We start from the raw sequence: 24307 nt of genomic DNA, 5'->3' as shown, positions 1-24307 counted from the left end.
GATTAGAGTAGATAGAACTTTATTGATCCCTTGGGAAGACTCCCTCTGGGAATTTGAGGTTCCAGCAGCCTTGTATAGCAGCACACAGGGTAAGAAGCACACAGAGTATCAAAAGTGAAAGTAAAAAAGAAAAACAGCTTGCAAATAAAAAATATAGATACACAATATAATTATCCGACATACAGATGGTTAAGGTTGGGGTTTACTGGGTACTACTGTTCCTCTCATTCCCGACCTGTGTCTTCCTGTTACTCCACCTATTTATAACAAATTAGCGCAATCCCCAAGGATAAATCTACTCTAGCCAAAATTTTCAATCTAATTGTACTTAAAGTATACATTTATTAATTTTTGGGAAGTCTCTTGAGTCACAGCATTTATGAAATATGAGTTGATAAATAAATTATATGTTTTTGACCACTACCAATACTTTTGGCTATAATCTAAATGTCCAAATAATAGTCAGAGAAATAATAACGTATAATAATGTAGAGCAGTTATTGGAAGAATACTGACAAATGTGTTCCAAGGTCCTTCTAAATTACATAGATTTATTCTAGCTGCCGTTCATAATTGATAAATGCTGTTTGTGTGATGAAGTTTTCACCACAGATAGATATTCGGTCATGGAAGATTCCATTATGTTTTGGAGGTGATCCTGATCCAGATACTGGATCAAGATTTTAGGAATAGTAAGTTAAAAAAAGGTCCATCATGAAAATTTGACTCATTTCGTCATGGGAGCACGAAAAAAAAATGTGAGACTGGGCTGAATTTGCACCACAGATAGATATTAAGCTTTGAAAGATGCCACTGAATTTTGGAGGTGATCTGAATCCACGTTCTGGATCAGCATTTCAGTTTGTACGATTTGCTTTTGAGGATTATGTCAAAACTACTGAATGGATTTTCAACAGATTGTCACCACACATTGGTGTTAGGCCTTGAAAGACTCCATTAAATATTGGAGGTGATCTGGATCCGGATTCTGGCTCAGAGTTTCACTTTGTAAATTTTTAAGGATTACGTCGTTGTTGTGTTGTGGAATCAGGATCCAAGTAAAGTCCGGGTTACGATGTGAATCACATATCTTTTATTCTGAGTCCTCGTCAACCCTTGGTGGACGTCAGAAATCTCAGATTGCTCTTGTTAAATTTTATTGCCGATCAAGATGAAGGGCTGGCTCATTGTTCCTGATTCCTTTGATCCTAAGCCTGCCTTTGACCTTTGATCCTGATTCTTTGCTTCTGTGTTATCAAGATTGCTGATTATTTCAGGATCCGCCCCTTGATCTCAATTCCATTGATTCAGATTGCATGATCAGAAAGCAGACAAGTGAGTCGTCATAGCAGCTGGAGTTATTTAAATGCTGTTATTCCAAACTGATGTTTTTCACGAGGGGTTTGATGATTGAGGGGCACAGCATCTGTTAAAGTCACAAGGTATACTTTGTGTTTTCTTGACTTCATAGATTGTGTTTTTCCTCCCCACCCCCCTCTTTCAGGCTCTAGGGAGACCCTGAGCACCAGGTCGTCAGGCTGGCCTGGGTCACGTTGATGCTGGTGGTCACTCTGCATTACTCTCACCTCCACCTGTTCCTGCGCCGCTCCCACCTCTCCACCTGCCATGGCTATGAGCAGCGACCCCAACTGTGTGAGGCTGGACTCTGAGGCGGACGAGCAGACCAGCAGTCTTACAGACATGATGGCTGCCATAACAGCGAGAGAGTCAGCTGCTAACGGCGTGAGGAACAGTGGGGCTCAGCATGAGGAGGCTCAGGCCAAGAAGGTGCATCCTGTGCGACCTCATCTGTCCGGGAGAAAGCTGTCTCTTCAGGAGAGAGGCACCTACCTGTCCTCAGGCTCTGCAGGAGGCGACACACACACGTCCCCTCGAGTGGCTCGCAGGCCGACTGTGGAGTCCAAACGTGTTTCCATATCAGATGCTCAGGTGAGGAATTCTCATTCGCCAAAGCGGTTGTGTGTTAGATTTTACAGTACATGTATGTTTTAATGCTGCATCGGAAGCTGTGGGTTAAAGACGTCTACTGTGGAAGACAAGCTACAGTCGAGATGCACTGGCCTTTTTTTTCCCTCTCTCTATTTGACAGGTTAATACCTGATAAACTGACAAAAATTGCAATTATTCTTTTACATAAAAAAATAATTAACTGCTTTGGTTTGAACAGTGGACGTTCTTGTGAATGCAGCAGTGATACAGTTGAACATCATTAACTCACGCACGCGCAAGTCACAGTTCAGCTTTACTCGCGGCCAATGTGTGGACCACAAAAATTTAAACTACTGTATAAAAGTCAGTTTTGATTTTACTGTTTTTGGGAGGGACGGGTACTCCCCAACGGTGTCGCCACAGTTACTTTGAAAGAGTAATCCAATTACTGATTACTCCTTTTAAAAGTAACTTAGTTACTTTGCTGATTACTCACTTTCAAATGTAACTAAGTTAGATTAGTAGTTACTTTATTGGTTACTTTCAGCAGCTGCTGACAACCCCTCCACCACCACCACCCCCGCCACCTCAAGATGAAAATGATAACCCGTTTTGCCAATACTGACTTCAGTCACCCTTTCTTGACTTCAGTGAACATAAATACTTGTTTTATAAAAAAAAAAAATAAAAACATCTTTCTTGACCTCAAATTTAACTGTTGACGGCACTGTAAAACTCATTCTAACATTTTTCTAACATTTAAATTCCCTCTAAACATTTTACAGCCCCAATTCCAGTGAAGTTGGGATGTTGTGTAAAATATAAATAAAACAGAATACAATGATTTGCAAATCCTCTTCAACTTATATTCAATTGAATACACCACAAAGACAAGATATTTAATGTTCAAACTGATAAACTTTATTGTTTTTGTGCAAATATTTGCTCATTTTGAAATGGATGCGATGTGGTTACACATCACACAGATGCTCACACTGTGTTCCTGCGTGCACTAAACCGTTGTAGCGGCATCGTTCACGCCTGCCCTTGAGCTCTATGTTTTCGTGGTTTGCTCATATGAGCTGTTCCGCCGTGATTCGCCCTGATTTGTACTTATTCGTACTGTGTGTGAAGGGGGCCTTAGGAACACGCTACCGGCATCACTGCTCCCGAAGGAGTCAGTGGCCTGGTTATATTGAAGGGTTGGTTGGTGTGTATGCAATATATTTGCATATTAATGAGCTTTTATTAATGCACATTACTTGTTGGTGCTTTGTGGATGATTAAAACTCTATTGTCCACCTTAACAATACATGTTGGACACTTCACACTTCTACCATAGGTACTCCTTAGAGAGCTGATAAGCTGGATAGCTTTTATAGTTCTTTGTGTATCTTTGCATATTAATGAGCAAGCAATTTTATTACCTCCACCTTTATTACATCCACCAACGAAGTTGGGCGGAGCTTATATTTTGACCTCTATCTGTTTGTGAGCAGCTTGTAACCCACAATTTTTCATATGTCATTATGTAATTCTTACAGTGGTTTCATATCCTGATAGACAAGAACTGACTCAATTTTCAAGGTGATAGGTCAAAGATCAAAATCAGGAAAAAAATGGAAAATTGGAAAAATCTCTATTTTTTAACATTGAACAAATTTTCAAAAATTCATAGCTCTGTCAAAAAATACGGTTTGTCTTTCATATTTGAGAGCATTATGTTTGATGGTATATAAATAATGAATGTTTATTAGTTCAATGGTACAAATATTTCTTGAGGTGAAAGCTGGAACGTACTGTTGGGAAAGTGTAATGACACGGACCCACCACAGTGAATGAGCTGAAAATGGACAAAATCCAGGCCGATGTGGGACCAGGGGCGACGAGGCACCGGAAGCGGTTGAAGGAGTCCTTGAGTCTTAGAGTGGTCCGCCTTGCCCCTGGCACAGATGGTACAGATATATTCCCGGACGTCGGCTTCCATAGACGCCCACCAGAAGCGCTGCCAGACCACTGCCACGGTTCTTCGCACCCCTGGGTGGCAGGTGAGCTTAGAACCATGACAAGGCATCCGATCTCTGGTTCTTGGTCCCGGGGCGATAGGTGATCCGGAAGTCAAAACGTCCGAAGAACAGTGACCAGCGGGCTTGCCTGGGGTTCAGCCGCCTGGCGGTCCTGATATACTCCAGGTTCCGGTGGTCTGTGAAAACCGTGAATGGCTCCGAAGCTCCCTCCAGCAGGTGTCTCCACTCCTCAAGAGCCTCTTTCACCGCAAGAAGTTCTTGATTGCCCACGTCATAGTTCAGCCGGGGTCAACGTGCGAGAAAAATAGGCACAAGGGTGAAGAACCTTATCGGACTCCCCGCTCTGGGACAGCATGGCTCCTATCCCTGTGTCAGAGGCATCCACTTCAACCACAAACTGGCGGCAAGGATCGGGCTGCACCAGAACTGGTGCAGTAGAAAACCGACGTTTCAACTCCCTAAACGCGGCTTCGCACCGATCCGACCAGGTGAAGGGGACCTTTGGGGAGGTCAGGGCTGTCAGGGGACTACTAACCTGACTGTAGCCCTTAATGAACCTCCTGTAGAAATTTGCAAAACCGAGGAACTGTTGCAGTTTCCTACGGCTTGTGGGTTGGGGCCAATCTCTCACCGCCACAACCTTGGCCGGATCAGGGGCGACGGAGTTGGAGGAGATGATGAACCCCAGGAAGGACAAAGCAGTGCGGTGGAACTCACACTTCTCACCCTTCACAAACAGCTGGGTCTCCAACAACCGCTGCAGGACCTGACGTACATGCTGGACATGGGTCTCAGGATCTGGGGAAAAGATGAGTATATCGTCCAGATATACGAAGACAAATCGGTGCAGGAAGTCCCGCAAGACGTCATTTACCAAAGCTTGGAACGTCGCGGGGGCGTTAGTGAGGCCGAACGGCATGACCAGGTACTCAAAGTGACCTAATGGGGTGTTAAATGCCGTCTTCCACTCGTCTCCTTTCCGGATCCGAACCAGGTGATACGCATTCCTAAGATCTAGTTTGGTGAAAATTTGGGCTCCATGCAGGGGCGTGAACACCGAATCCAACAGGGGCAAAGGGTATCGGTTGCGAACCGTAATCTCGTTCAGCCCTCTGTAATCGATGCACGGACGGAGTCCGCCGTCTTTCTTGCCCACAAAAAAGAAACCAGCACCCATCAGGGAGGTGGAGTTCCAGATCAGCCCGGCAGCTAACGAGTCCCGGATGTAGGTCTCCATTGATTTGCGCTCAGGACGTGAGAGGTTGTACAGCCTGCTGGACGGGATCAACGCCCGGGATCAAATCAATGGCACAATCGTACGGACGGTGCGGGGGAAGGGTGAGCGCCAGATCTTTGCTGAAAACGTCAGCAAGATCGTGGTACTCGATCGGCACCACCATCAGATTGGGAGGGACTTTAACCTCCTCATTAGCAATTAAACCGTGGGGAACCGAGGATCCTAAACACTCCCGGTGGCAGGTTTCGCTCCACTGAGCCACAACCCCAGATGGCCAATCAATCCGGGGATTGTGTTTTACCATCCACGGGAAGCCCAAAATCACGCGGGAGGTAGAATGAGTAACAAAAACTCAGTCTCCTCCCGATGATTCCCAGACACCACCAGAGTTACTGGTTGTGTCTTGTGTGTGATTAAAGGGAGAAGGGTGCCATCTAGCGCCCTCACCTTCAGTGGCAAAGGAAGCGCCACCAGAGGGAGCCCTACCTCCCTAGCCCATCTGCTGTCCAGCAGATTCCGTTCTGACCCCATGTCCACCAGTGCTGGGGCTTGAAAGGTTAAATCCCCTCTCAGGATCGTAAGTGGGAGACGTGTAGAAATACGTGTATGTCCCACGTGAATGTCTTGGCCCACCCTTTACCTAGTCTTTAAGCGTTTGTGTTTAACTTCTTGGTGCAGTCTCTCTGCAGATGCTCACTTGAGCCGCAGAAAAAGCACTCCCCGCAGACCAGTCTCCTCTGTCTGTTAGATGATCTTAATTTGGCCCTGCTCGTGTCCACAGCATCATCAGCAAGGGGAGCTGTTGCCACATGGAGCGCCGAGGCTATGGAGCGTGTGGAGGGCGGAACCTTTTCGGACCCGGAAGGGAGAGGGACAGCGCATGCCCGGCCACGTCCTTCGTCTCGCTCCTGATGGCGTTCTTCTAACCGATTGTCTAATCATATAACTAGATCAATAAGCCCGTCCAAATCCCGCGGCTCATCCTTAGCCACCAGGTGCTCCTTCAGGACCGACGACAGTCCGTTTATGAAGGCGGCGCGGAGCGCAGTCGTATTCCAGCCGGACCTCGCAGCCGCGATGCGGACGTCGACTGCATATTCAGCTGCGCTCCGACGCCTTTGTCTCATAGACAGCAGCACGGTCGAAGCGGTCTCGCCTCTGTTAGGGTGATCAAACACCATTCTGAACTCCCTCACAAACCCAGTATAAGAGGTAAGGAGCCGTGAATTCTGCTCCCAAAGCGCCGTAGCCCAAGTGCGTGCCTCACCTCGAAGCAAATTAATCACATAAGCCACCCTACTAGAGTCTGACGTGTACATCACGGGACGCTGTGCAAAGACGAGTGAACACTGCATCAAGAAGTCAGCGCACGTCTCCACACAACCTCCGTACGGCTCAGGAGGGCTTATGTATGCTTCAGGGGATGGTGGGGGGGGGGTCGTTGAATGACCAGTGGAACATCTATATTCGGCACTGGGTCAGCAGGAGGAGGAGCTGCAGCAGCGCCCTGAGCGTGCGCTTCCACCTGTGCGGTGAGAGCCTCCATCCTGCGGTTGAGGATGACATTCTGCTCGGTCATCAAATCCAACCGAGCAGTAAAGGTGGTGAGGATTTGCTGCAACTCACCATTCACGCCTCCTGCAGACGCCTGTGCACCCTGCTCTTCCATTGGTTGTCCAACAGATGGTTGACGTCCCTCGGGATCCATGACGTTGGCCGAGATATCCTGTTGGGAAAGTGTAATGACACGGACCCACCACAGGGGGCGTAAATGAATGGACAATGAATGAGCCGAAAATAGAACACTTTACTGTTGTGAATGTGCACAACGAAATACAGACAGGTACAGAATTTTGTATATAGTCAATCTACAAAGGTGACGTGTGGGTAGGCTCGAGGATAGAAGACGTCTGTCCAGAGAGGAGCCGGAACCCACACGATTTCCACCGCCACCGAACCCGGAGAATACTGGAGCCGCCAAGTCCCGAGTCCCCAGGTGGTCACCGTCTCCGGCTGTCGGATCTGGTACTGCTGGCAGGAAGCAGAAACAATCAAGGGTGGGTGTGAGCACACACCCAGCAAACAGTCAGCAAACCAGCAGTTTTTCTCCAGGTGGGAAAAAACACCTCCACCTCCAACACAGTAACACAGTAGTGCAGAGCCTGAGAGCTACTTATCTGTTTTGGCGTGAGGGGTGAAGAACGTCACTCCTACACGAACCACAAAAGTCAGCACCAGCTGAAAGCAGTCACCAGGATCTCCTGCAAATACTCAGAAAAAGATCACGTTCGTACGGCACAGTCAAACGGCTGAGAGTTTACCTTCTTGGTTTGAAGATATCTCGGCAGGGAGGTGGAGTTGCTGCCCGGCTTTTATGGGGATGATGATGAGGTGATGATGAGTGACAGCTGTCAGGTGGTGATGAGAGACAGCTGTCACTCCCGGCTGCTCCCGTGAGGCGGCTGCACCCTCTCGTGCCTGAAGCCCGCACTTCAGGCAGGGCGCCCTCTGGTGGTGGGCCAGCAGTACCTCCTCTTTAGCGGCCCACACAACACAACTCCAGCTTTCACCGAATTAAATATTTGTTCCATTGAAAGAATGTAAAAACATTCATTATTTGTTTTATATAACGGCTAAAATAGAACCTTGTCATTTGATATTTAATTAATTTATAAACAACAGAAAAGGGACTTACATTTTGGTGTTCCACTGCTGCTGAAGTCCAAATTGTGACATGTAGTCCAGTGATGCTGTGCACTGACTTCAGACTTCCATTAAAAAAAGACTTCATGTAGTTTCTCAGTCCAGCCAAAAATCATGTCAGCTTTTCATGTGAACAGCTCTTCATGCATACAGACGCCTTACAGCGGAGTGGATTTTTTTTTTGTGTGTGTGTGTGTTACAAAAATTAGCAGTCAGTTAGCTTAATCAAATCGTCGTCTCGCTTGTGTCATTGTCACACAGCCGGGTCGGTGCTTGTGCGCGCGTGTACTACAAAAAAAAGAAAAAAGACTGTGTACATCCTCAGTGTAGCGAAAAAAAACACGTCAGAAATTAGTCCAGTTTTTCATTCTAACTTCTGTTAACAGCCTCCAGACAGCACAGTGGATTTGTTTTGTGTGTGCACGCACACGCATGTGTGTGTGTGTGTGTGTGTGTGCAAAGTGCAATGGTACCAAACATATGGAACCAAATTGCACTCTAAATGCAATGCAACACAAACGGGACAAATAATCCATGTCATGTGACATACAAAGTACCAATCAAATGAAAGGAATCACTCAGGCGTTATATGAATATCCTTTATCGACTGACAAAGTTTGATCCAGATTACAGGTTTTGTGGCCATTTAAATTTAACATTGAAAACCCTATTTAATGTATATTTTACATTATATCTTAATCAAATGTTCCCCAAACACTCTCATATTTAAAAGTAAGGCGCAGACTGGCATTCACTATCGCCTGCAAAGTTTTATCTGGATCTGATCTGGATTGTGGATTTTGTGGACATCTGAATTTAATATTGAAAACCTCAGTTATATTCATAATGGATGTGTATTACAGTGACCTAGATAGGATAATATGCACAAATATACTAATTAGGGTACTCATTTGCAAGCAGAATTGGCATCGAGGAGCATTGCAGAAACATCAACATTTTAGAAAAGTGAATATTTGTGGTCTTCTGCGGATTTGCTGACATGCATGGCTGTAGTGTGTCAGGTGGCATCAGGGCAGGGAGTGAGACACAAACAGGCCAAATGTCTACACTGTGCACACGACAACAAAATGGAATTATTTTTTTTTAATCTTGATTACAACAAATTTGGCTGTAAAAGAGAAGCAGGACAACTAAAGCATGATGGGAAAACTGCAAGCACAAGATGTCGTGCAGACGAGACGTCACAGAGACACAAAGCCTTGCCGGGGTCTATTACGTATACAAAGTTCGGGCGTTCGTTGTCGCCTGCACCAAAAATGGCCAAAAATGACAAATGTCCCAGTATGAATTATGGATATATTAATAATGTATATATGATGAACAATCACGGTTGTATAACGCATGTAGTGAGGAAACTGATCCGACACATTGAGATTATCACAATAGCATTACTGGTGTATTATGAATGCATTGCGCACGTGTTACACGCGGACGGCATCTGCATTGTGGTCATAAATGAAGCGCACTCGCTCCTTTCAGCATCACTATTCACACCAACAATACAGTCTCTGGAGCATTTGCTGGACTTGGACAAGTTGATTGGAGTAAACAAGCAGTGAACAGGGCGAGTGGTGACGTCAGCAGATCGCATCAGAGCGCAGCTCGTCTGAACGATTGTAACAACAAGTTAAATCTGTTATAAACACAGGAATAAATAGTGTAACAGCTGCACACAAGAAGGAAAAAACACGCAACTGTTTTATCAAGCCTTGACAATGTAAACAAGTCAAATAATTACCTTTTTAGATGGCTCAAAATGCACGCTCGTGCAAACGGCTCCAGCTGCAGCTTTGATTCAAGAGGTGATTAAAGCTGTTGTCAACAGCCAATTTGCAGAATAAAATGATTAATCCACCATGAAATAATTATTTTATATACACAGCATCCAGCACAGACGTAATAAAAACGCTTTATTCGTGGCCAATCTGTATGTAGTCACTACAACTTATTTTAGTTTGTGATGTGGAAATGATGGGCGCCGCAAAATATCCGTTTTACACACTGTGCCAGTCCGTTGCCAAGCCGCAAATCCGCAGATGACGGAGAATATAGAGTGCATAGATTATGTATTGACTATGTAAGGCGGATGTCATCTGCAAGCAAAATTTTGTGCAGCTCAAAAATCCTGGCAACGGAAAAACGTGCCTCTGCGGATAATTGCGGACGTGTGCGGATGTCGGCCGACTCATACAAGCATGTTTCACGCATATTGTGGATGTTACGCGATTATGAGTCAATTTTGTGCGCAATCCATACACAAATCCTCCTAAACGCCAGTGGGACCGGGCCCTTAACCACCAACTCCAGGAGGTGATTTCACTGATGAACTCATTCAATCTTCTCAAAGTGATATTAATCAGTGAAATTACCTGGTGGAGTTGGGAGTTAGAAAGAAAACCTACACCCTCTTGGCCCTCTCTGGAATTAGTTTGACACCTGTGCTCTAAAATCTCAATGCGTTAATGCTAAAGTCATAGAAGCATGCGTTACCATTGCCAAGCGCACTGACATAACCCCATACCATGACAGACCCTGGCTTTTGGACTTGTTGCTGTAAGAGTGTGGCACGTTCTTTTCATCTTTGGTCCTAAGCACGTGGTGTCCATTTCTTCCAAAACAGGGTCTCGAATACCGACTTGTCAGCGGATCTGCATGTTGATACAACAGTTTTACACCAGATACATGGAGACTGTGGCAGGGTGGGGTTTGAACTGGGAACCTTCTGCACTGAAACCCAGACGCCTCACAGCCCAGAGAAGTCAATACTACCTCTGGACAATGTTATCATAAGACTTCTGCACAGTAAAGGTTTAAGTGCATTTGTGTTTTTTCCTTTTCTTTTCAAATTTTCAAATTCCTTGTATGTGAGAACTTGACAATAAATTTGATTCTGATTCTGATTGAATTACACCCTGCCTTGTTTAGGTGCCGGGTCTGTTTGAGCACCGTTTGAATAAAAAATAAATGGTCGGGCTTTTAAAAACAGAAATACGGTACCCACTTTCCTCGAATCGGTGAGTGTCAGTGCTGAACTTCATTTCATATCTCTGTTACTGAGCATGTCCATACAGCTTTGCCCGGTACATCAAATATGACCATTGGATATTGCGAGGACTTGCATCCGTCCATCCGTCTTTCTGTCTGTGCTCAGCATACGTATGTCCAGTCCCATTACTGTCAGTCTTCAAATTCACAGGGAACATTCTTGGGACACAGACGTTGGACAAGTTCAAAGATGGCTAACTTTGACCTATTTAAGAGGTATTTTGAGAGGTTAAAATAATCACATTCTGTTTCATTCTGTTACTTTTTTTTTTGTGAGTGGCTGGGGTGACAGCCACAGCCAGAGCAAGAGCAAGATGACGGCGTGCACGGATGCAGTGGCTTTTAGCTCTCCAATTTGGTGCTTGTTTTTCTTACTCTTTGCGCATATATTCTTCGAGTTTTGTAAAGCAACCCACAGCTTCAGCCGCCAGAACCTTATCGACCTCGGTCTGAGGTACAAACTGTTGGTTACGAGCGAATTCCACCAGTACCACAACATCCCGGAGGACATAGCGAGAACACCGGGCTCTCCGTGGATTACCAGCCTACCCAGCAGGCAGTGTAGGCGGCGTAGAGACAGGAAGCAGAAGCGAGGATGTTGGTCCGGCTCCGATGCTAGGTTATGTAAACAACCTCACAGGCCAGCATTACCGAGCCTCTTCCTCTCAAACGCCAGATCCATCACCCACAAAATGACCGAATTGGAGCTACGAATGGCCACAAACAGCTTTGTGCGGAACTGCAGCGTTATTTTCATCACAGAGACGTGGCTTCACCCGCTGATCCCCAACGCTGCAGTCGAGCTAGCAGGCTGCACGTTACACCGGCAGGACAGAACCAGTGATTCGGGTAAGTGCAGAGGTGGAGGGCTCTGTGTTTATGTGAGCCGTGAGTGGTGCTGTAGCAGCAGGGTCATTGACTCTCACTGTTCTCCTGATTTAGAGGTGCTGGCGGTCTCATGCAGACCTTTTTATCTCCCAAGGGAGTTCACGGTAGTCGTTGTGTTTGCTGTTTACATCCGACCTGATGCTAATTTTAGCACGGCCCTTAACCTCTTGCTCGCCTGTGTAAATAAACAGCAGCTGGCCCACCCGGATGGCGTTTGTATGGTTGCTGGTGACTTCAGCCAAACGTGTTTAAAGACTGTGCTCCCTAAGTTCGTCTAGTACGTGAAATGTGCCACCAGAGGGGAAAACACTTTGGACCATGTCTACTCAAACATAAAACATGCGTACAAAGTCACTCCCCTCCCTCATCTCGCTGGATCTGACCATCTCTGCCTGTCCCTCACCCCCACCTACATCCCCCTCCTGAGGCGAACAAAGCCACAATGAAAGACAATCCAAACCTGGCCTGAGGGAGCGCTCTCACAGCTACAGGACTGCTTCTCTCGAACTGCATGGGATTTATTTTCCAGCCACAACCTGCAGGAGTACACCAACACCATACTGTCTTATATTAAGAACTGTTTTGACACTGTCACCGTCAACAAAAGGGTCAAGGTTTTTCCAGACCAGAAGCCCTGGATGAACAGCGCAGTCCAGTCCCTATTAAAAAGCCGCAACACCGCCTTCAAATCAGGGGAGAGGGCCCTGTACAGCACGGCCAGGTCCGATCTGAAAAGAGGCATCAGAGAGGCCAAGCCTGCCTACAAGGAAAAGATAGAGGACCACTTCGCTGTGAATGACCCCAGAAGGATGTGGCAGGAAATAAATCATATAACCAACTACTGAAGCAGCAACCAAGGAAATGCTAGGTCTGACGCCTCGCTGGCAGAGGAGCTGAACCGCTTCTTTGCCCGCTTCGAAGCAGACAGAGCAGCAGCAACTCCACACCCACCACTCTCCAGCACTAGCACACTAACACTTCAGGAACACGAAGTGAGACGTGTGCTGAAGGCGGTGAACTCCAGGACGGCAGCCGGCCCCGATGGTTTACCTGGAGAGGTACTCAAAGCATGCAACTGGCTGGAGTTTTCACCTGCATCTTTAACCTGTCCCTGTCGTAGGCCATCATTCCAGTCCCAAAGAAGTCAGCAGTGGAGAGCATAAATGACTACTGGCCTGTTGCACTTAGGCCTGTGGTCATGAAGTGCTTTGAAAGACTGGTCTCTCAGCACATCAGAGCCCGTCTGCCTCCCACTCTGGACCCCCACCAGTTTGCCTACAGGGCAAACCGCTCCACAGAGGACGCTATCACCACAGCTCTCCACACCGTGTTGAGCCACATGGAGCACCAGGGGAGCTATGTGAGGATGCTCTTCCTGGATGTTGTTCAGCTCAGCCTTCAACCACATCATCCCAGAGATCCTGGTCCAGAAATTGACACATCTGGGCATCTCCACCCCATCTGCCAGAGGATCAAGGACTTCCTCACAAACGCCCACAGTCCGTGAAACTTGGCCCCCACCTTTCCTCCACCATCACACTCAGCACCAGTTCCCCTGATGGCTGTGTACTGAGCCCCCTCCTGTTCACCCTTTACACGCACGACTGCTCTCCGACCCATCCCACAAACACCATCATAAAGTTTGTGGATGACACCACTGTGATTGGGCTCATCTCAGGGGGGGATGAGACCGACTACAGAGACGAGGTCAATCGACTGACAGCGTGGTGTTCAGCTAACAACCTGCCGCTGAACACCACAAAAACAAAATAAATAATCCTGGACTTCAGGAAAAACAGGGCTGACCCAGCCTCGCTCTACATCCAAGGGGACTGTGTGGAAAGGGTCAGCTCCATCAGGTTCCTGGGAGTGCAGCTCTCTGACAGCCTCTCCTGGACTGCCAACACCACAGTGGTGGTGAAGAAAGCCCAGCAGCGACTCCACTTCCTGAGGGTGCTCAGGAGAAACAATCTGGATGAGAAGCTGCTGGTGTTGTTCTACAGAGCCACCATTGAGAGCATCCTGATGTTATGCATCACAGCGTGGTATGGGGGGTGCTCAGCAGCAGACAGGAGAGCGCTGCAGAGGATGATCAAAACGGCCCAGGGGATCACTGGTTGCTCTCTGTCCAGCCTGGAAGACATTGCCAGCTCTCGTTACCTCAGCAGAGCTGCCAGCATCAGCAAAGACACATCCCACCCCAGCAACCACCTGTTTGACCAACTACCCTCCTGCCGACGGTATAGGTCCATCAAAACTAGGACAAACAGAGCGATCACTGCACTGAACAATAACAAATCAGTCTAATCTGCACCTTTCAAGTTTCTTGTGCAATATCTGTAAACCATGTGCAATTTTCCTGTGCAATGTGATTCCACAGTTGTGTATAATTCTCGTTTTACATTTTACTTGGTCCACATTTTATTTTATTTTACCTTATGTTTATATTAGTTGTATATATACTCTAAATAATTTGTCCACATTTTATTTTATTTTACCTTATGTTTATATTAGTTGTATATATACTCTAAATAATTTACAGTTAAATTTCAATATCTTTTATACTAGCTAAAAATTACTTGCACCACGGAAAGCACATTTTTGGAGTTGCACTCAAATTTCGTTGTAATGCAAATTACAATGACAATAAAGGCGATTCTGATTCTGATTTAATCAGAGTAGAGCTGCACTGTGACGTCAGTGGCAGGCCTGTCTGAAATCACTTCATTTATGTGTTTATATTAGGACCCCTTCACACATAGCATGAATCAGGTTGAATCATGGGGAAACAGCCTGAATGAGCGAACATGCATGCACAAAACCATTGCAGCGGGAGTACAGTGCGAGCAGCTTGAGCATGTGGAACCACATCGAGCAACTGCTGTCGAAAAAAAAAAATTAAAACCAACTGGAACGCGTGGAACCACATCACGCGCTGCTGTGGAGAAACAAAAAATACATGCCACCCGCAGGATTCGAACCTGCAGTTTACAAAAGTTATGATTAACAGATGGAAACTTTACCACTGCGCTACCATCGCTGACCTATAACAGGTGCATAAAATGCCTAAAATCAACAAGCAGATAAACGTATGAAAAAAAGAGAAATTAGACGATATAAACAAAAATGAAGTCTGTAATTACGGCGAAAAGCGCCGTAATAACAGAAAGTGGCGTTTGTTACGGCATATTTTTGGTGATACAAGACTGAAAGTGGCGTATTTGTTGCACTGTTGGCTTGTAGTCCTGCGGCGTGCTGACTGTGGTGTTTTTAGCATGTTAGCATGCACGCTAACTTCTGCTAATTCAAACCTAACTTCCTATGGAGTTAAAGTTGTCTCATTAATAGCTGCAAATGCACAGAGGGTGATCTACAAATATTCCTTGATTTGCACAACTTCTGGTCTGTTCAAAAGCTCATCTACACGCACATGCAAGGCCTCTTGCAGACGTCGTTAAAACGTAAATATCGTTTTTATTTGATTGGTTGATTGATAGAGGGCCGTTATTGAACCTGTACAAATTGTACATAAGACAGTAGGATCTTAATAATTAATTAAACAACTGCAAATTATAAAGAACACAATGCTCATACAGCCGAGGGTATGTTAGCATTGTGTTATATTTAAATGTTTCAGTAATTTCATCATGCATTTGTTGACCAACTGGAGATCCTTTGCTCATCTCTATGTCTCAAAGACTCCGGATTTTTTCTCAGCGTAATGGATGGACCGGGAGTGACATGTTTAGCCGCATGTTCTCCTTGAATTGCTGGCTGTCTGAGTGGTGTCCAAAAAATGAGGTGGGCTTCATAGATAATTGGCAAAGCTTCTGGGGAAAACCTGGTCTTGTTAGGAGAGACGGCATCCATCCCACTTTGGATGGAGCAGCTCTCATTTCTAGAAATCTGGCCAATTTTCTTAAATCCTCCAAACCGTGACTATCCAGGGTTGGGACCAGGAAGCAGAGTTGTAGTCTTACACACCTCTCTGCAGCTTCTCTCCCCCTGCCATCCCCTCATTACCCCATCCCCGTAGAGACGGTGCCTGCTCCCAGACCACCAATAACCAGCAAAAATCTATTTAAGCATAAAAATTCAAAAAGAAAAAATAATATAGCACCTTCAACTGCACCACAGACTAAAACAGTTAAATGTGCTCTATTAAACATTAGGTCTCTCTCTTCTAAGTCCCTGTTGGTAAATGATATAATAATTGATCAACATATTTATTTATTCTGCCTTACAGAAACCTGGTTACAGCAGGATGAATATGTTAGTTTAAATGAGTCAACACCCCCAAGTCACACTAACTGCCAGAATGCTCGTAGCACGGGCTGAGGCGGAGGATTAGCAGCAATCTTCCATTCCAGCTTATTAATTAATCAAAAACCCAGACAGAGCTTTATTTCATTTGAAAGCTTGACTCTTAGTCTTGTCCATCCAAATTGGAAGTCCCAAAAACCAGTTTTATTTGTTATTATCTATCGTCCACCTGGTCGTTACTGTGAGTTTCTCTGTGAATTTTCAGACCTTTTGTCTGACTTAGTGCTTAGCTCAGATAAGATAATTATAGTGGGCGATTTTAACATCCACACAGATGCTGAGAATGACAGCCTCAACACTGCATTTAATCTATTATTAGACTCTCAAAATGTAAATGAGTCCACCCACCACTTTAATCATATCTTAGATCTTGTTCTGACTTATGGTATGGAAATAGAAGACTTAACAGTATTCCCTGAAAACTCCCTTCTGTCTGATCATTTCTTAATAACATTTACATTTACTCTGATGGACTACCCAGCAGTGGGGAATAAGTTTCATTACACTAGAAGTCTTTCAGAAAGCGCTGTAACTAGGTTTAAGGATATGATTCCTTCTTTATGTTCTCTAATGCCATATACCAACACAGTGCAGAGTAGCTACCTAAACTCTGTAAGTGAGATAGAGTATCTCGTCAGTAGTTTTACATCCTCATTGAAGACAACTTTGGATGCTGTAGCTCCTCTGAAAAAGAGAGCTTTAAATCAGAAGTGCCTGACTCCGTGGTATAACTCACAAACTCGTAGCTTAAAGCAGATAACCCGTAAGTTGGAGAGGAAATGGCGTCTCACTAATTTAGAAGATCTTCACTTAGCCTGGAAAAAGAGTCTGTTGCTCTATAAAAAAGCCCTCCGTAAAGCTAGGATATCTGTCTACTCATCACTAATTGAAGAAAATAAGAACAACCCCAGGTTTCTTTTGAGCACTGTAGCCAGGCTGACAAAGAGTCAGAGCTCTATTGAGCTGAGTATTCCATTAACTTTAACTAGTAATGACTTCATGACTTTCTTTTTAACAAAATTTTAACTATTAGAGAAAAAATTACTCATAACCATCCCAAAGACGTATCGTTATCTTTGGCTGCTTTCAGTGATGCCGGTATTTGGTTAGACTCTTTCTCTCCGATTGTTCTGTCTGAGTTATTTTCATTAGTTACTTCATCCAAACCATCAACATGCTTATTAGACCCCATTCCTACCAGGCTGCTCAAGGAAGCCCTACCATTATTTAATGCTTCGATCTTAAATATGATCAATCTATCTTTGTTAGTTGGCTATGTACCACAGGCTTTTAAGGTGGCAGTAATTAAACCATTACTTAAAAAGCCATCACTTGACCCAGCTATCTTAGCTAATTATAGGCCAATCTCCAACCTTCCTTTTCTCTCAAAAATTCTTGAAAGGGTAGTGGTAAAACAGCTAACTGATCATCTGCAGAGGAATGGTCTATTTGAAGAGTTTCAGTCAGGTTTTAGAATTCATCATAGTACAGAAACAGCATTAGTGAAGGTTACAAATGATCTTCTTATGGCCTCAGACAGTGGACTCATCTCTGTGCTTGTTCTGTTAGACCTCAGTGCTGCTTTTGATACTGTTGACCATAAAATTTTATTACAGAGATTAGAGCATGCCATAGGTATTAAAGGCACTGCGCTGCGGTGGTTTGAATCATATTTGTCTAATAGATTACAATTTGTTCATGTAAATGGGGAATCTTCTTCACAGACTAAAGTTAATTATGGAGTTCCACAAGGTTCTGTGCTAGGACCAATTTTATTCACTTTATACATGCTTCCCTTAGGCAGTATTATTAGACGGTATTGCTTAAATTTTCATTGTTACGCAGATGATACCCAGCTTTATCTATCCATGAAGCCAGAGGACACACACCAATTTCCTGCTTTTAAACTCATATAAAACTGAAGTTATTGTACTTGGCCCCACAAATCTTAGAATCATGGTGTCTAACCAGATCCTTACTCTGGATGGCATTGCCCTGACCTCTAGTAATACTGTGAGAAATCTTGGAGTCATTTTTGATCAGGATATGTCATTCAAAGCACATATTAAACAAATATGTAGGACTGCTTTTTTGCATTTACGCAATATCTCTAAAATTAGAAAGGTCTTGTCTCAGAGTGATGCTGAAAAACTAATTCATGCATTTATTTCCTCTAGGCTGGACTATTGTAATTCATTATTATCAGGTTGTCCTAAAAGTTCCCTAAAAAGCCTTCAGTTAATTCAAAATGCTGCAGCTAGAGTACTAACGGGGACTAGAAGGAGAGAGCATATCTCACCCATATTGGCCTCTCTTCATTGGCTTCCTGTTAATTCTAGAATAGAATTTAAAATTCTTCTTCTTACTTATAAGGTTTTGAATAATCAGGTCCCATCTTATCTTAGGGACCTCGTAGTACCATATCACCCCAATAGAGCGCTTCGCTCTCAGACTGCAGGCTTACTTGTAGTTCCTAGGGTTTGTAAGAGTAGAATGGGAGGCAGAGCCTTCAGCTTTCAGGCTCGTCTCCTGTGGAACCAGCTCCCAATTCAGATCAGGGAGACAGACACCCTCTCTACTTTTAAGATTAGGCTTAAAACTTTCCTTTTTGCTAAAGCTTATAGTTAGGGCTGGATCAGGTGACCCTGAACCATCCCTTAGTTATGCTGCTATAGACGTAGACTGCTGGGGGGTTCCCATGATGCACTGTTTCTTTCTCTTTTTGCTCTGTATGCACCACTCTGCATTTAATCATTAGTGATTGATCTCTGCTCCCCTCCACAGCATGTCTTTTTCCTGGTTCTCTCCCTCAGCCCCAACCAGTCCCAGCAGAAGACTGCCCCTCCCTGAGCCTGGTTCTGCTGGAGGTTTCTTCCTGTTAAAAGGGAGTTTTTTCCTTCCCACTGTAGCCAAGTGCTTGCTCACAGGGGGTCGTTTTGACCGTTGGGGTTTTACATAATTATTGTATGGCCTTGCCTTACAATATAAAGCGCCTTGGGGCAACTGTTTGTTGTGATTTGGCGCTATAAAAAAAAAAAAAAAAAATCACCTTAAAAAACCGGGGTTCGGGGGATGCTTAGGTTTTGCCCCCCCCAAAAGCTTTTGCATTATGGGCATATAAAGGACCTTCTTTGTCTAAATATACCAAAATCTGAAGTCCAGATGAAGGATGAGAACATCTCTGCGCTTCAAAATGTGAGAAAATTGTCTTCAAAAACTCCACCAATTTGAAGTTGAAGCTGCAGATGAGACGTTCATCTGGTTAAATTTCCTGAGTGTCCAGCTCACCTGTCATCTCTGCAAACTCATACCTGCTGCTACGCTTCTAAATAAAACAAAGGCTCTTTAAACAGCAACAATTTTATTATTAAAAAAACATTTTCCTTATTTAACATTAAATGAATGAATCATTAAACATGTCCATGAAGTCAAAGTTCAGTCAAAAAGATATTTGCACAGGTAGAAGAAGCCCTGCCCCTATTGTGCATAATTTTAAAACATTCACAATCACTAGAATAGTGAAATTCATATTTTAGTAATTACTCTGTCCTGATTACAACACTAATAGCAGTTGCATAGTCAATAAAGACATAATTTAATGTTGAAATGACTAAATTAAAAATGATTTAATCATGAGAAATCCTAATGAACAAACACACTGCAGACATTGTTACATCATCTCTTGTTGTGTTTATAATAAATATTTATATGTATTTACGGTGTCTTTTTTCCTGGTTGAAATGCAGATATGAATGAATGAATCTACCAGACTTAAAAATGTACACATTACTTTTCATGCTGTTATGTCTAAAAATAAATGTCCAAGGTTCACTATAATGTTAATCAAGAAATAATTTCACCTAAAACAACAACAGATAAGTTATGGTTTTAATTTACAGGCAAACATCAAAGATTTCTAAAGAATCTTCTTTTTTAATCAGAAATGTTCAGCAATTATCATTTTTCCACTGCACACCCTTGGAAACAGTGTAACGGCCAAACCGCAATGTAATTTTATTCATGCAGCAGTGTAATGGGCCGTTACGCTGCTATAATGCTGGTGAGAACCCTGCCTTTGTGGATACTGCTTTTGTATCAAATCACAATTATTACAATCACTTTTGGTATCACTGGTTTGAAATGGCATCATTAGTGAAATATTTTTGACCTTATTACTATCTCTAAACAGCCTCAGCAGGGTTCTAGCTAGCGCAAACTTGTGTTACGGCCCGTTACACTATAATTTTAGACCGTTACGCTTATTTTGGACCGTTATGATTTGCAGTACAGTGTCTGTAATCAACCGTTTCTGCAGCGCGACTACAGTTTGAAGCGTGAATCGAAGCAATGCTTCGATTCAATGGCTCGTGGCTCTTTGATTCGCTGCTCTTCAGAAGCGGTAAGTCCGCTTCTTAACCCCTCTGAAAGCCATTAAAGGTGATAGAGAGAGGTTGAATGGGGCATTAATCCTTGTTCTGTGATGTCATATGTAGCCCAAAAAAAATTGGTTGGGTCTGTAATGGCTCAGAACCTTCCTAAAAGGCTCTCTGAAACAGCTATGTTACTATGCTGGGTTTAGAATGCCTCGATTGCCTTTAATGGCGTCGTTTCGGAGCTTATTTGGCAACCTCATTATGAAATGCAAGTAGGTGGCGCTGATCGGTTGCCATTGTTTGATTGGCTGCCCTTGCTTTCACTGAAAAGAAAGCATTGTTTATTTTCATTGCTTTTATATTTTCTGTTGTGTTTCTATTCAGGTTTTTTTGCCTCTTTCTATAAAATTGTATATAATAATTAGATTCTTAATATATAAACAAAAATAAATTTAAGAAATATTACAATTTGAAAACAAATGCACCCGAACGTGATGACGGCTGCAATTGCTAAATGCTAACTTTTAACATTGAAAATGCCATAGACATGCTAACGCGTTAGCATCGCTCCTGTTTTTAAGTTATAAAATACATCTATCAACTGTTTCAGAAGAACATAACAGGTCGGTTTAACATAGAAAAGGTAAATAATACTCACAGATGTATGTTCTTTACGGTTTTAGCAGGAGAAAATTAAGCGAAAGAAAGAAAGAATAATCGAAGCATGCTTCAATCTGCGAAGCACTGCTTCGATTGGTTCAAGGTTCAAAGCAAAGCTGCGCTGCAGAAAAGTTGTTTACGGACCCGCTGCAGGGTCTGTAATCAATACAGAAATTATCACTTTCCTGACAAACACCCCCCAAAACAACGGCCACTCTGAAGGACTGATAACAGAATCGTTAAGCACAAAGTTTATTGATGTCGGTGGATCGAGTCATTTCTTAACGATACCCAAAAGGAACCGGTTCACGATACACATCCCTAGCTGCTCATTCCCTTTAGAGGAACAAACCAGAGCTAACGTGCCATTCTAACGTGCAATTCTTACAACAGGAATATGGCGCAACACAAATTTAAAACAAAAGAAAATGTGATACTTACAGGCTGTACTGATTGCTGGGGTTGATTTTGTCGCAGAGTCGGAACTGACCCTCTACTGAGCATTAAATTCCGACTGAAGCCAGCTCAAAATCGTGCAAGGTTTGTGAAACAGTCCTCCGTGAAATGCACAGAGCAAAGATATAGTCGGCGGTTGTATGTACTGGGGATGCGGTTAAAAATGAATAAAAGCCAGTGATCGCGTACATTGCTTTCCGTGGGAAGATCGTAGTCCGCTAAAACAGCCTGGGAAGGCACACCTGTAGCTCACCATTGCTCCTCTTCGAGTGTTACGAATGGGTGGGCACAACCTTATGAATAATTAATTTTGAAGGGGCGTGTGTGAAAGGGGGTGGGTGTGGGTGTGTGTGGGGGGGCTATTGGTGAAAAAGTGACGTACGTTTTCTCTCAAAAACGGATTGGCCTGTTTTCTAGGGGCAATTCAAAAAAGGAGAAATACTTGAAATAGAGGTTCTGAAACTTGCTGGCACTTCGTGTGTTTTCCCCACAGCGGGGAGACTCTGAACTAACACCAAAAACATGAAAAAGATGATTTTGATTCTCTATCCCCTTTAAAATATCATGAGTCACTTTTGTGTGGATTAAAGTTACTAACTGGGACTCTTGTCTTGTTGCAGTCGAGAAACGAGAATCGTCCTCTGTTACGTTGGCACAGCTTCAAACGCGGCTCTCTGCTGAGACAGAGTCCGCTCGGAATTAATAACTTCAAAACGAATTGCCAGTTTAAATAAAATGACACCTCTTACAAACGTTGCAATACAGACAATAAACTACAATCGACTAAAACATTTTTTCCTCCCAAAATGAGACATCTTGCATTCTTTATAAACTTGACCTGCAGCACAGCTGTAAGAGCTCAGCTCATAGGTATGGAAAGACATTCATGCCAATAATAATGTCTGAAAGGAAATGCTTTTGACAAAAACTAACAGATTTTATCTCTGTTTATGTCCAGAGATCAAGGATCCACCATGTAGTTTATTATGTCCAGAGTTTAAGGATCCAATAACCAATTTTCTTATTTATTTACTTTAAGACTCAATAAAATGTTGTTCAATTTCAATTTAATCAGCTTATAATGCGCCAAATTACAACAAAAGCCATCTCAAGGTGCCTCACACAGAACAGTTCAACATAAAAAAATTTAAATAAACAAATAAAAATAAAAATATTCAAATACCTAATTAAAACAAAATTAAAAGAATAAAACATAACAAAATAAAAACTACTCATAAGAAAGAGAATAAAAATAGGTTTTAAGTCTTAACAATGTCCACGGACTCCGACTGCCTCACTGAAGGTCATGTACTGGCAAACCCACAATGAGATTGCCCACTCAACAAACATCCCCAGCCTTCTGGACATGATGAAGGGACTTGGGCTGTCGTACCTGGTTTTTCCCCTTTGGGTACCCCTTGAATGGCCAATTTTTAGCTTAAATTTTCAAAAGCTTCCCCCCTTCTGCACCATAACCACCCCCACCCCCCGGTCGCTTCGCTCCCTCTGTTGTGTGGGCCGCCAGAAGAGGATGTACTGCTGGCCCACCACCAAAGGGCGCCCTGCCTGAAGTGCGGGCTTCAGGCACGAGAGGGCGCTGCCGCCACGGACACAGCCGGGAGTGACAGCTGTCACTCATTAATTCCTGACAGCTGTCACACATTCTTCATCATCGCACTCCATAAAGACCAGACGTCATCTCCACCTCATCGCCGAGATATCATACTTCATTGGAGGTAATACTCTCAGCCTTTTTGTGAGATTTATAAATCTGTTATTGTGGGTGTTTGCAGGAGAACCGGTCGTTTTTGCGGAGGCTGTGCAAGACGGCGCTCCTTTTCATCTGAGACCGCTGCAACATATTGAGTGAGAGGTGGAGGTGGCATTCCCACCGCTGTTGTTACTGGGTGTACACACACCCACACTTGACTGTCTTTGTTCTTCGCCAGCAGTACCAGATCCGACAGTCGGGGACGGTGATCACCTGGGAATTCGGGACTTGGCGGCTCCAGTATTCACCAGGTTCTGTGGGGGCGGAAATCGTGTGGTTCCGGCTCTTCTCAGGACAGACGTCTTCTATCCTCGAGCCTGCCCACACGTCACCTTTGTAATTTGACTGTAATTATATTCTGAGATTGTCTGTATGTTCGTTGTGCACGTTTCACAACATTAAATTGTTACCTTTTGGCTCATCTATTGACCGTTCATTTGCGCCCCCTGTTGTGGGTCCGTGTCACTACACTTTCACAACAGGATATCTCGGCCAGCGTCATGGACTCCGAGGGGCGTCACCCGGCTGTTGAACGACCAATGGGAGAGCAGGGAGCGCAGGCGTCTGCAGGAGGCATGATTGGTGAGCTACAGCACATTCTCACCGCCTTTACGGCTCAGTTGGACCAAATGACCGAGCAAAACATCCTCCTGAACCGCAGGGTGGAGGCTCTCTCCGCACAGATGGCGCGAACGCTCAGGGCGCTGCTGCAGCTCGTCCTCCTGCCGACCCTGTGCAGAATATGAACGTTCCAGTGGTGGTTCAACAACCCCTCCCACCATCCCCTGAAGCATACATAAGCCCTCCTGAGCCGTACGGAGGTTGTGTGGAGACGTGCGCGGACTTTCTCATG

At 44.2% G+C, this 24307-nt stretch overlaps 1 protein-coding gene across 1 annotated transcript in view; it reads left to right on the top strand.

The window, feature by feature from the left end:
- The first annotated feature begins 1601 nt into the window (after positions 1-1601).
- Positions 1602-24307, top strand: part of camkk1a (calcium/calmodulin-dependent protein kinase kinase 1, alpha a) — a 161897-nt gene continuing 139191 nt past the window's right edge. Inside the window, 1 exon segment of the mRNA XM_034178982.1 lies at positions 1602-1950. Coding sequence (XP_034034873.1) covers positions 1627-1950 — 324 coding nt within the window. The 5' untranslated portion in view covers positions 1602-1626.

The sequence above is a fragment of the Thalassophryne amazonica genome, chromosome 9, assembly GCF_902500255.1.
Source record: "Thalassophryne amazonica chromosome 9, fThaAma1.1, whole genome shotgun sequence".
Taxonomy (NCBI): Eukaryota; Metazoa; Chordata; class Actinopteri; order Batrachoidiformes; family Batrachoididae; genus Thalassophryne; species Thalassophryne amazonica.
This window is presented reverse-complemented; position numbering and strand designations above follow the sequence as displayed.